This window comes from Telmatherina bonti (genome assembly GCF_933228915.1).
Source record: "Telmatherina bonti genome assembly, chromosome: 9".
Lineage (NCBI taxonomy): Eukaryota > Metazoa > Chordata > Actinopteri > Atheriniformes > Telmatherinidae > Telmatherina > Telmatherina bonti.
Window position 1 is genome coordinate 24553967 of NC_136627.1, and position 14357 is coordinate 24568323.

A 14357-nucleotide genomic window follows, 5' to 3' on the forward strand; every position below is an offset into this window, starting at 1 on the left:
GTAGAAATTTAGTGGTTGGATTTTTTTGTCCAGTTAAAGTTTGACAAAAATAAGATACACATATAATGAGAATGCAAATAAGACTGGAGTCTGTTTCATATCTTCTCTCATAGTGGAACCATAGTTACATGAGGAGAGCTCCTAACTTTGTTCTTGGTTTGGAAAAGTTCTGAACTCTAAAAGTTTGTTTACATATTCATTTTGCTTTTTTTGTGTATGTGTTGACTGTAATTCAGTTTTAACCCTTTATAGGTCACTCATGAAGTACCTTGAAATTTTAACCTAAAATTGTCTTTCTGGTATGTACCAATACCTCCATTCTGCTGTTACATAAACAAAAAAAATTGTTTCATGCTAAATATGAAAGTCTGTTACCGATTCCCTCCGGCTTGCCAGATCGACTGGTCAATCCTCAGTCCTGATACTTCTGGACCTGTCTGATGTGAACCATCCAGTGAACCATCAGATTCTCCTCTACACACTCTCTGAGCTCGGTATCTCTGGATCTGTCTTCTCATGGTTCTCGTCCTACCTCTCAGGAAGATCCGTCAGAGTATCCCGGCGAGGAGAAGTGTCCAGCTCACATGAGTTGAAAACAGGGGTGCCTCAAGGGTTGGTGCCCTCTTCTCACTATACACCTCCTCACTTGGTGCAGTCATAAGCTCTCACAGCTTCTCTGATGACACTCAGCTTTTCCTCTCCTTTCCTCATCTCAATGAGAATATCAGCTTGCCTTGCTGATATTTCTGCATGGACGAAGGCTCGCCACCTTCAGCTCAATCTCTCCAAGACAGAGCTCATTGTCTGCCCACCCAATCCTTCCTTACATCCTCAATTAAGAGTTAAGCTTGACTCTATCACACTTGTTCCTACATCTGCTGCCCGGAATCTTGGTGTCATGGTGGATGACCAGTTGACCTTTAAGGTCCATGTTGCCTCGGTTGCCCGTACCTGCCGATATGCTCTCTACAACATCAAGAGAATCAGACCATATCTGACAGAACACATGACTCAGCTTTTGTTTCAGCCTCTGGTCATCTCACGCATCGATTACTGCAGTTCCCTACTGGCAGGTCTGACTGCATGCTCTGTTAAACCTCTGCAGATGATCCTGAATGCCGCAGCATCTGGTCTTCAACCAACCCAAACGAGCTCATGTTACTCCGCTGCTAATCGCACTTCACTGGCTTCTGGTCGCAGCACGCATCAAATTTAAAGCTTTGCTTCTGGCTTACAAAATAATAACTCAAGCGGTTCCTGTCTACCTTCACTCCCTAATCCAGACCTACACTCTCTCTCGACAGCTATGTTCCACCAGTGAAAGACGCCTCATGTTACCACCAATACCTGGGGCTAAATCACTAGCCAGACTCTTTTTCTCTGTCGTACCACAATGGTGGAATGATCTCCCAAACTCTGTCCGCTCTGCAGAGTCCCTGTCTACTTTTAAGAGCACGCTGAAGACTCAGCTCTTCAAGAAGCACTTCCACACTTAGCATAGCTAGATTAGTTGGAAAGTTGAAGAACTTAGCCCAGTTCTTTGCAACAAACTTTATGGTATTAATTCTTTGTATTATAACATAGGTGATATTATGGGGTGGGAATGGAGTAAACAAAAAAAAAAAAAAAAGAAAAGCCTGTAGCACTTCATGGAAGGACCTGCGTCCAACTAGACAGCCTTCCTACAATGTCCTCTACTGTTTGATTTTGTGCTTTTGTTGTTCTCACTCTTATGTAAGTCGCTTTGGATAAAAGCATCTGCTAAATGGCTGTAGAATAGAATAGAATAGAATAGAATAGAATAGAATAGAATAGAATAGAATAGAATAGAATAGAAAAACGAAGTGATCAAAAATAGTCACTTGCCCCCATAAAGGGTTAATTCTATTGTTGTCTTCTGAGTCCAAAAAAAAATCAAAGTTTTTATACATTGTATACTTAGTGCCACCATGTACATGATCTTGGATCACATTGGAACCATAATTTTATACTTTGAAACACAAAATTTCACAAAACGCGACTGCTACAATTCATATCCCTGCCTTATATTCACAGTTTTAATATATTTTGGGTGTAACTGTGAAAGCGTTACTGCCAAGTAACAGTGTAACTTCATACATATGTCACCTACTCTGGTTTTATTATTTAATATTTCTTCTTTATTTGAAAACCTCAACACTACACTTATACTTGCAGAATGATTTAGCACATCTTTAGTTTTGGCCAAGAATGCAAGGAATCAAATGTATCAGTACTTGCAACATCAGCCCCTTAGGTTATTGCAAGGGCACTCTAAGGGTATTCAGTGCTTTTTTGTGACTCAGGAGTTCAAAGAACAGCTTCACTTAACAGTTTTAGAGCACAGACAATGAAGGCCCAACATTTAAACTGTGGCACAGTAATCTCAGATGTTAATACCTATTCCTATTAATGTTTGTGCACCCCATTAGCACCCTCTGTGGCAGCATTTTGCCTGTCCCACTACATTCACACCAACAAAAGCTCTCCTGTTGAGCTGGAACAACTATCAAATCAATGTTGCTATCGCCCAGAGGAAGCAACTGGGCAAAAAAATTCTAGCCCTTATTGGCTGTCATGTTAAACCCTTGTGATTAGCTACTTTGGGTACTGACACTGACCTGTTCACATCTGACAGCAGCTCAGATAGGTGTGTACTGCAAGAAAACAAAGGGTATGCAGAGGGGGAAAAAAAAGAGATATCCACTTGCTGAAGGCGCTACTGTGCTGTGCTGTGTATCAACTTACGTTACATAATTGCGTCCATACGAGCACCAAATGGCGCTGGCTGTGGCGCCCAACACAGAGTTTACCAGACGGAGCGTTGGAACATGTTACCCATTACCTGCACTGTCCTGCCTCCTTGTTTTTCTGTCTCTGAGGACAGAAACAGACAAGCAGACTTGTCTGGGTCCATGGGCCTTCTGTCTTCACTTCCTCCTTCCTCTCACTAACACAATGGTAATTGGTAGAAGTGGGCGTGTGTACATCTGGTGAAATCCCCCTGCCCTTCAACCACCCACTCTTTACCCCCCCTCCCCTCCACTTCAAGTACCCAGCCCCCACCCTGTTGAAAGCTCATTAAAAGACCTGCTGTTAATGAGCTAGAGGGATCACAAAACTTCATTTTCATTAGAAGGGGTGGGGTTAAGGCCAGACATGCTGCTGCAGAGGTTTCTATGCTCTTAAAATGGAGTCAGCAATTATCACACCCCCTTGACACTCCCCACCCACCCCGCTCTGCCTCATAACATGCCCACAAATAATACAAGCGTTGCCTCCTATCTTTGTATCCTAAGAAATTATGGTCAATCCTGCCCCATGTCTTCTTGCTGCACCCATCCCACAATGTACACACTAACACTTGTTTATACACATCCACATACATACAGTATGCAGTGTAGATCATGCTTTCACATTCCCAGCTGAATTGCAGAAGTGTTCCTAGATGAAGCCAGTAACATCACAAAGATGTAAACAAGGAGTGAGGGTCCCTAATCCAAACATGCACATTAAAAATGAATAAGTCTGTGCTGTCTGTGGTCCTCAGAGAAACGACCCACACAACATCCTGGTGAGAAGACGTTTAAAATAGTTGCAAAAGCTTTGTTGTGAGTCTCAGAATGAGAAAAAAAAAAAAATCAGAGAGAAGCCACAACAGGACACAGGAGGGACAATAAAAGAACTTCATGATATATTTTACCTCATTTCTTTATTGAGGCTCCTTGTAACAAGATTAATTACAAAATGGTCTCATGTTTACAAAGACAGAAGAGCAGTACAGCTTCACAATAGCCAGTGATGAGAATAAATGGAAACAATCAGGAATGCTGGGGAAAATTAACTGCATGGAATAAGGACAGGTAGATATTATGAACAACAATAAGAACTGCGACAACAAAAGTCTATATACGTATTATCCCTGAACAGTTACACTGCACTCGCTCAGAAATCTCTTTGAAACACACACAAGAATTTCATCAATTATGTCATATCAGTAGTCCTAACAAAAGATGGCAACAAACTGCTTAAAGTTATAATTTTAAGTTTTTTTTATATCCTCATTGGTCACACATGATAACTCTCCTGAAGCTCCACACTGTGATTATGTCCGGTCAAGTCATGCGTGTGCTGAGCGGAAGTATTACCAGAGGATTTTTACCCAGTAAGTGGTCATGCACACTTATTTCACACAATTCACTCATCCAATTGCTCGCTTGGCGGCCTCACACAAAAATCTTTCAATCAACTAACTATGCTGCACCTGTCGACCCTGTTGCTCAGCAGTGACAGATTTTTTATCAGTTGCACAATCACCACAGACATGCAGCATCCATAAATTAAGATGAATTTAAAAACAAGTAGAAAAAGAAGTCTCAATGGCTGAAAAACATGCAATGCTTAAATCAATCCAGCACTTTAAAAAAGGAAACAATGAAAGAGGAATTACCATCACAATAGCACAGGAAAAAAATATACATATACCCGTTTCAGATGTAGGTAAAATTGCTTTCTTTTTATGCATAGAAACTAATACAAAAACATCAGTAGATGAGACTTAAAGTCTCTATATTCACATTTATAAAATCAGAAGCAAAAAGGAAAAAGTAAAAAAAAAATCTACACAAACCATCACAAAGTCAGGAGCACAACTTTGTTTGGCCCCCTGAGCCTTGTAAACATTAAGTGACAAGTGTTGTGACAACCAAGCGCTTTTAAAAAGAGGAGTGTGAGAAACTGCAGGCAGACAATGTTTAGATTCATTTCAGGCCTGTGTCTGTTCAAAAGTCTTTAGTCTTTAAAAGGTCTTCTCAAAAGAAAACAGCTAGATAGCACAACATCACCACTTTCCATTAGCTGGTGTAAAATATGTTAACATCGTCTATTGCTATCCCTGCTTTTTTTTGTTTTGTTTTGTTTTTTTTTTTAAATCAATATATTTTGTCCTGTGTGTTATCTGAACGTTATGATCTGTTTCCATCTGTCCAGTGGGTCACCAGAGACATAAATCACACGTCTTTTGCATCCTGAGCTGCAACATGGTGATCAGTTTCCTGCGTCGGTGTGGACTGTGGTGGTTAACTTCCTGTTCATGTGCTATGGTAATCTCCCTGTTGAATGTCATGGCCTTGTTTTTCTCTGTGGTCTGCAGAACTGTAGGCATGTAGTCTCAACCAGCAGCTTTGCATACAATTGTGAACAACTGTTGGCTGCTGTGGTGTCTTGGGGCTGGCAGGGAGGACGTGGCTACCTGCTGCTTTCGACAGATCTGCTTCAGCTTTAACTACATGAGCAAGTTCAATTTTATACAGTGCTGTTTTTCCTTTGTGGCTGAGAACAGCTCTCAGAGTGTGGACGTCAAAGCCAAGCTTGCCTCTGCGCTGCTTTCACATGAAAGATCTTCTACTGTGGTAGAAGTTCTGCCCTCCACACACTCTGCTTGGCTTTGCCCCTCCTCCACCTCCATGCTCTTCACCACATCGCTTGGCATTTTACTCTCCAGGTCTATCCGATCCAAAGTGGCCTCTTCCTCCTCCATTTTCACCACCAACGGTTCTTCCCCTACCCTTAAAGCTGCTAAAGTGTCTGCAGCACTGGCCTGTGCATAAGCTCCCACACTGGCATGACTCAGGCCATGGACCTTCTTCAGGTGCTTCTCCAGGGTGGCATAGACTGTGAAGGGAACTGTGCACAGTTGGCACATAAAGGAAGCCTTTGCTCCCTGGGAACCATGGGTTTTCATGTGGCGCGTTAACTTTGAACTTTGAGCGCAGGCATAGTTACAGAGGCCACAACGATATGGCCGCTCACCAGTGTGGCTACGACGGTGAACAGTCAGGTTGCTGCTGTTTCGGAACTGTTTGCCACAGTACTCGCAGGCCTCATCTTTCTTCTTCCTACCAGTCAGTCCAGCGGAAGCATTGCTGTTTCCTCCAGTGTTCACCCCTCCAGTAACGCTCCTCCGCTCATTGTCCCTCTGCCACTCCTGCACAGCCTCACTGACAGTAGCTGAGCTCCATTCCTTCTCCCTATCAATGAGCTCTCCTCTTTCGTTCTCCCACTCCGCAACTCCTCGCACTCGGTCACCCATCTCTGGACGTTTGGGAGTGCAGTTGCCACTAGCTATGCCGCTCTCACCACTCCCTCCCGTCTCTCCACTCTCCAACGAGCCTTCGGAGGGGCTGGCGCAGGGTGAGGTGTGCTGGGGCTCTCCTTGCGCCTCTGCCTCTTCTTCACCTCCCTCTTCTCCCTCTCTTCGGCGTTGGTACAGCCTCAACAGCTCCCTGTCTGGCGGTCTCACCTGGGAGGTCAGCAGCATGAAGCTTGCAGGTATTGAAGGGTGTTTCGGGAGGGTCAGGTCAAGCTCGGGAGCACTTTGGACTCTTAGATTTGTACCAATCATTCCCTTTCCCATGATTCCAACTGGCTGTGTCTGAAGCCTCCCTCTCACACCCTGCCTCCCAGTATCCTCCTCCATTGTGATCATCTCACCAGAGTCACACCCATTTCCTACACCTGCCTCTCGGTGATGGTTTCGAATATGGCGCGCCAACTGTCCGCTTTGGGCGAAGGCCTGCCCACATACTCCACAGTGATAGGGCTTCTCACAGGAGTGAGTCCGGCGATGGGCAGACAGGGCACGTAGCGACTGGAAGTTCTGGCCACACAGCTCACAGTGGAAATCATCGTGAAGGCCTCCAGTCCGAGGAAAAGGTAACGCTGCTGGTGGAGACGAGGATGGTGAGAGCATTAGGCCTCTGGGAGAGCTGCCGCTGGCGTTGCCCCCCTCGGCAAGCTCTTTGAGCCGCACTGAGAAATTCATAGGCTGCAGGTTTCTGGTGGTGGATGTTGTGTGCGCTTGACGGGAATGACGCAGAGCAGACGGCTGGAAAGCCGAGGCGAGGGCTTGGTTCAGACGGCATGGGTCCAGGATTGCTGCAGTAGATTTGTTCTCTTTTAGACCCCCTCTTCTTCCCATGTCTGGGTCATCCTCCTCATCCTCTTGGTAGATGCTGAAGGCATGTATGTGCTGAGCATGCTGTAAGAGCGCCCAAGCAGATGGAAACACAGCTTCACACTGCTGGCAGGTGAAATACAATGGCTCCTCTGGCACTGCAAACAAAAACAAACAGGATGGAGACGGTGATTTAACTGGCTGATAGTAAAATAAAAACAATTTTTAAAAAAATCACTATAAACATTCTGAATTCCATCTGTAGATAAATTCACAGAATAAGGCCCACTCAGGAACAGTGTTTTCAAGCTGAAAGCTGCTTCTTTACAAACCCGCAGACAAAGAAGAGTAATCTTTCATTTGAATTTGAGTTAATGTCCACAATGAGAATTTTATGCATCTAAAATTCTTATTATCAAGGTGATTTTATACCTATATAGCTCTTCTTGGCAAAGCAAATTTGCTCAGCACAACAGAGTAGCAGGATCATTGTACTTGCTGGACAAGATAAAAAAAAAAAAAAAAAGAAAAAAAAAAGGTTTTTCTGTTCAGTGGTGCAGACAGTGAGCAACTTTAATGCCTTCCTCAGCTGAAACTAAATATATATCTGCTCTTTTTGTGTGCATATAATATATATATATATATATATATATATATATATATATATATATATATATATATATATATATATATATATATATATATATATATATATATATCAGATGGATGTATAGTGATTTGTGAGTTTGCCAATGTGTGTTTTGAAGCTATTACAAATTCATTAGGAAAATGTTTGACAGGTAAACCAGAAAGGCGCACTCTGCTGGTAAACGGACAGACATGCAATTTCAAGCCGCCTTCACTGGCATCATTTTTCAGACCAGGGGGCTAACTCAATCTTTCATCAGATGTCCGTGACACAACGTGCAGAAAATGTTAACCTGCTAACTGATTGTGACCACAAAAACCTGTCTGGGAACTCGATTCATAGTGAACATACATGAAATAGTTCTTGCATATGTAACTGATAGTCAGGTATTCCTCTGAGGCTACCATAGGAGTGCAACTAGTAGCCTGTGTGTGTCCCTCCCGGGCCACCAGTTTCACAAAGCTGATCAATAGAAGATCTATAGCATGTGGCCATTACAAGTGACTACATGAAGATATATATAAGAATAAATTCACGCAATGATACCAGTAATGTGTGTACTCGTTTAGAACTGTAAAAATTCAGGCCCTTTTAAGCAGAGTGCTGAAAAAACTGAAAAATAATGACATATTTTTATTCCTTCCAAAAACCATTTTCACATACATACACATTTTATCAGCATTTAGGTTATAATAACAGCATGTGAGTAACATGATGAAAGATATATCTAGCAGTAGTATAGCAGGCAGATCAGTCTGATAACACAGAGGTGGGGGACTAGGTGATGATGAACTTGACCAAAATGAGGACAGAAACAAGGGACAGGTGTGAAGAAAAGTTTGGCCCAAAGCAGGAAAGAGAAATTCGGGAAAATAAGGAAGTGGGGAAGGCCAACAGCCATGTCACAACGTGCATCTGGATATATTTTTATATGTAGATAGCTTTGTCTCCTAACTGAGAGCCAATCTCCAATTAAGCTGCAAATTGCTAATTAGCAGAACGGAGAAAACTAACGCTTTATGTAAATCAGCCACTGACTCAGCCTACTTGACAAATGAGGCCTTTCTGCATAAATCAAAATTGGAGAGAAGATTTCGGAATTGAGGGGAAAACAGTCTTTTACACTTTCTTTTCTTTTTTTTTTTTTTTTTGAGAGGTTCAAAGCCGACTCTGGTATAAGCCTCTTTCATGTTTCCTCAAGTCAAATCCTTCTGTATTTTACTGGAGGGGGGAGGAGAGTGAAGATGAAAAAGAGAGCAACTGTTTCTTTCCCTTTTTCCCCCTCTCCCACCCTCCCTCTGTCTGGAGACTAGAGAAGCCATGGTGTTCGTGTCCTTTAACCTAGCCTGAGGAGAAACCCAGGAGAAGTTGAGATACTTCTTTTAAAAATAGGGTGAAGAGTGAGAGAAGGGAAAAATGGAAAAAAAAAGGAGAGCGATAGGTAGGTCAGGGCTCAAGAGATGAAAAGAAAATTAGATAAAAAAGATTGTAATGTAGCGTGGGGGGGCCAAGAGACACCATGAAAAAATATGTCACCCCTTCGAATTGTACTTGAGACCCATCCTCCAACCCCAGCTCTCCTCACCCCACCGCCCCCCAAAAACCCACCAAATCTCTCCCTGAGGGTGAGGGGGGGGGAGGCTTTTGTCTCGGGGTCCTGGAGTGAAACACAATACCCAGCCGGTTTCTCTCTCCTTCACTCTCTCCACTAACTCACTCCTTTTTTGTAAGGATTCCCATTTGGCCCGGGGTAGCACTTGAATATTAAGCAGAAGCAATAACTACTAATTAAAAATGCAGATTGGCTGGGAGCACTAACGAGCAGCAGGCAGAATCTCTTCTCCCTTGGGAGGCAGAGGGAGGAGAAAAGGAGAGGAAAGGGAGGAGGGGGAGAGAAATTGAAAGAGGGCAAAGCAAAAGTGTGCTGAAGATGGGGGGAAAGAAATGGGGAGGCGTTGGAGATGAGAAAAAAAACAAACAAGGAGAATAAATAAAAAGGAAAGAGACAGATGCACGCGGCTCTTCAGTAATCCATCCCGCTCTACCCCCTTTTCTCCTCTGTCCTCACCACTTCTCTCATGCGCAGGCAGAAAATAGACGGAGGGCCGGTGTGCTGTGGGATAACTGCTCTTTCACTTTCAGTCATCTTAAAAGAGTCAGACGCACAAATCGGTTTGCCACTCAAGTCAAACACCTCCAACTCGCATCCGGGCAGCAGGTGCCCCGCTTGAAACCCACACATCCAGCAAAGCATATGAAACAAATGACAAGCGAAAAACTAAAACCGGGTTCAAAATGAGGAACTCCAATCAAATTCAGCCAACATTCGGGAATAAAAATTTAATCCAAACTTATCTGCTTCTGCATTATTCACAAGCTGCCGTGCCCTTTCCCTTGTCATCTGGTGCACATGTTAGTTTGTTGTATAATACTGTGGGCAACAAATTACCAAACTGTTATGTTCCCTGACTGCAAGCAAGAGATGAAAAAACAGGCTGAAACAGAAAAACATGCAAGGTTGTGGACAAACGGAAACTGTGCATACACATGTCCCCCGAGTATAGCGTGAAGGAAGGAACTGGCAATGTGTGTTCATAATGGAGAGAGTTTCAAAATGTGCAAAGGGACACTCGTATTTAGCATGTGTGTGTGGCAAGATGCTGCGTCCATTTGCGATCATTTATCCATCAGACTCTGAACCCTTTTTCAGTTTTGAGACAGTGTCTGACCTTTACAGGGAAAACACATTACCTTTCCATCTCACACATTTCTCTCCAGTGACATAAAATTCTTCAAAAGTATTTTGATGAGAATCTCGGAATTTCTGATCCACTTCACTGTAACATATTACTTTAGGCATCACAGCCTCTTCAGTCACATTTTTGCTCATCTTCTCTAAACAATGAAAGAAAAAGCATGACGAAAAAAAGACTTTAAGGGAAAATTGGTGCTAACGTATTACATGCTTTGGACTGAACAAGAAGAGACAAGACAGAATATGGGAAAACATGGGAAAGAAGAGGGAGAGGAAGATGAAGAAACAGCAGGAGGAGAATCCCAGGAGCTCAGGTGGCTCAGCCTGGGGCAGAACAGTGGGAGATGGCTGAGGAGCTGCACATGATGCAATGCTCTGCATTACGGTGTCATGACAGCAAGGAGAGCTGCAAGAACTGTCTCACATCCACACGCCTGACCATTTCATACTGCAGTGCAGAACTACGACCAGCCCCCCCCGCCCCCTTTCACAAGTCCAACGGAAACACTCTAGAGTTTAGGCTAGTTGGCTTCAGTCTCTGCTGACCAGGTCGCAGTGGGTGACAGGCAGGAAGAAACATGTTTACCTGGCCACTCCACCTCAGAGACTGACAGCCTGGGAGATGAGAAGGAGCTCAGGTGCTCTGCAAGAAGCCCTCTGGGACCCCTAGTGCCCTCCGAATGTTCCTGACACCTATCCTTTCCACACAATTACCCTGCGCATCAGTAACCACGCAGGTCTGCTAATGGCAACGGCTAGTTAATGAGCTGGACTCGAGAGGGAGGAGGATCAGTTGTGAGATGAAGACAGAAGTTAGAAAAAAAGAAAAAAGAAAAATGGACTAACACACACACACACACACACACACACACACACACACACACACACACACACACATATATATATAATTTAATAATAAAAAAAAACTAAACTGTCACCTTCTTCTGTCTCGTCTATGCACTCACCTGATCTGCTGAGCTCTGCTCTCATACCCAGCTCCTCCCCCCAGGTTCCATCCCTTGTCACCCCTCGCCTCAGCTCGATGAAGCCGGGTCCCGGCTCGGCAGTGGTGGCCTGCTGGTGCCTGGATCTGCTGGCAGGTGAGGGTGGAGTGGTGTTGGCGTTAGGGGCTTGGTTTCGTGAGCTACAACCTCCCTGTTTGTGCTGGATGAAGGCCAGGATGTGGGCCAGGGGAAAGGCTTGGCTACACTGGCCACAAGTCAGGAGGTCTCGAGCACTGTCAGGGGCTCGCTGTGGAGGAGGAGGAGGTGGAGGACGATGATCACCCGATGAGCTTGTGCCATCTTCCACATCAGCGGTATCTGTGGCAGGAAAAAAAAAAAATTGATTATGACCACATGAAGCTGTTTAGAAGTTCTGTGGTGCTGGAAAGAGAAAAAAAAAAATTCAAACAGTTTTTCCACAATTAGTAGATTAACTAATAAAGTGATTATTAATTGGGCATTTTAAAAAGAAATTTGAGCAAAGTGAATATCTTATGGTTTGGAATAATAATTGAGGAAAGACAAGAAACTCTGCTTCCATTAAAGTAGAATTCTCCATTCAGTTTAGATAATTTCTTGATCCCTGCACACTGAACACAAACATGTAGGATTTCTCAGAGGGTAATAGTTCATTTACTTATTTCTTCACCGGTTCATATGTCTGAAATTTACATGCATGTCTAATATTCAATCAACACACTTTATAGACACGATAGAGCAACACATTCCAGTTAATATGGATTTCTGAGCACAAGCTTATAACCCTGCTGTTATAAACTGCAGACAAAGTAGTGTTGACCTCAATGGAAAAAACACACAAGCATGGTGATTGAAAGTGCTAGTTTCAGTTATAAGCTCAATGAGGCCAATCTTCTCAAACAACACTGACCACTTCCTTTAACCAGTTACACATCTGCTTGCTCTAGCTGAGGCAGCTGGGCGCAGAAACAGGAGCCCAACGGTCCATCTCTGCACAAGATCACACGTCCTAATATGACTGCAACCCAGATCAGAAATCAATGACTATGAAGCTGTAAGATTATGACTGAGGTGTTCACCTTTCACTCAAAATAAAACGTTGCTTTACCAGCTGCAGGCAGCGGGAGTTTCTCAACAGGAAGTGGATTGCAATAAAAGAGAAAAAAGTGACTGAAGGTGCTTGAGATAAGAGCAGGCCTTGTGTGTGTGTGTGTGTGTGTGTGTGTGTGTTTTCTTATATGTTCACACTAGGGTGCAGGGCAGCTCATCTACTTTAATATGAAAAACCTTACCAATCTTGTGTGGCTTGCAGTTCTGAATGCAACCACGGTCCGCAGACAGTTTTTTGTGAGAACTTCAACCAAACCTCTGAAGAGCTTTTTTCTTTTGTGTAAACTCCTTCTATAGTCAGTCCCTCAGCTCAAAGCAGGTAGAGCCCTTTAAAAAGGGAGGAGGAAGAGTGGGGGGGGAGGCGGTCAGAAGTCTATTGCTCAACGACGCCATGGGCACACCTTGATGCCTACGCTGGATCCACCTGCCCAAGCTGGGCAGGCCAGCAAACAGGACAGGTACAGACAGTACAGTTTGAAGTCGGATCACGCCAGTTGTTACTCAAAAATGTCACCTTTCCTGTTTCAGGCCTGCACTATTTGTGCAGACTTGCAAAGCGCGGTTACGCGCGTGCACTCGTCCATGCGCGCAGACACACAACACTGAGTTGAGTCAGGGCCTGTGGTCACACCAGACACGCACTGCTGGTCTTCAGAAGAGAACTGCAAAAAAACATGATTAATTTTCTGTATTCATTTCCTTTAAGCGTTTCTAGATGATCTTAACAGTAAATTAATTGGGGCTGAATTTCAACGTAAGAGTATAATTTCACCAACATTTAATTTAAAACTGTGGCATAATCTGAAGCAGGACTGAGCCAATATCTTGGCTTTAAACAATCCAAGTTGATGTCCTAAAGACATATAAGTGAATACTATATTTAAGAAAAGAAAGAAAAAACAAATCAATAAAACAACCATAACAAGGGACCAACGGAGAAACCAGATCATCCTCTAACCTGGAAACATTAATAATCATGTTTGGACCTGTAGCCTCTGAGAACAACGTGCCAATAAACCGGTCCTTCCTCTACGTGAACTACGGTAGTAACAAGACACACCAGGACAAAACACGGACATTATGTGCCCTTCTTTCAACATTTCGCTGATAAAATTAGATCCAGGATTGAAGATCCCTTTGGAGCTGGTGAACGTTTCATACAAAGATACTTTAAAGAAGTCTCTCTAGTGTTGTTTTTTTGTTTTTTTTTAAAAATAGGTTATGTACTTATCCATCATCCCTTCAACATAACCAGTATAGCGCACATCGAACCCACGAGAGAAAAATGGCACTAAGTGAAAACCTGTACATGAATTCATATTATTTTCACATAAGGCCATCATACTGGTCTGCTACCGTCCCAGCGTGCCCACACACCGCTTCTCTCCCGCCCGGCTTACCTTGAATTGCACTCAGGTGCTGCGGTCTGCTTCCAAGTTTGCGCCTGGACATCTCGTCGAGTGTTTGGCACCTTTCAGGGTCCCAAACCCAAACCACACTCTGTCCAGCTGCTGCTTCTCCGATAAGTTGACCAAAACTTGAGCGACTGGGACGGACTGATGAGAGTGGTTGGCCACCGTCTGGGCTCGTGCTGAGCTGTGGAGGCAGCGTTCAAGTTCACGCTTCTTCCACCGCTGCGAGCGGAGGGCAAAAGGGGGCATGGGCGACTGAAAGCACCGCCCGTCCACACCGACCCTGACCCCGCCCTCTTTGGGTAACGCTCCGTAAACAAGAGCTTATAAACCTTGAAAGCATTTTCTCACATAAAGATTGATTTAGTGCTTCACCCGATTGTTGACAGTATGATTCAATTAAGGTTTTGAGATCCGATGATGCGGATCATCTTCTACTTCCTCCCCAGTATCTGAGGAACTACCTAGCTGGTTG

General features: G+C 43.9%; 1 protein-coding gene across 1 annotated transcript; it reads right to left on the reverse strand.

Annotated features, from left to right (window-relative positions):
• Positions 1-5362: 5362 nt before the first annotated feature.
• znf296 (zinc finger protein 296) lies at positions 5363-14131 on the reverse strand (the record flags this gene model as incomplete). The annotated part of the gene is given in 5 exon segments (XM_079245969.1): positions 5363-7131; positions 11343-11699; positions 13871-13958; positions 13960-14035; positions 14037-14131. Coding segments are annotated over 5 exon segments (2385 nt in total).
• Positions 14132-14357: the final 226 nt, after the last annotated feature.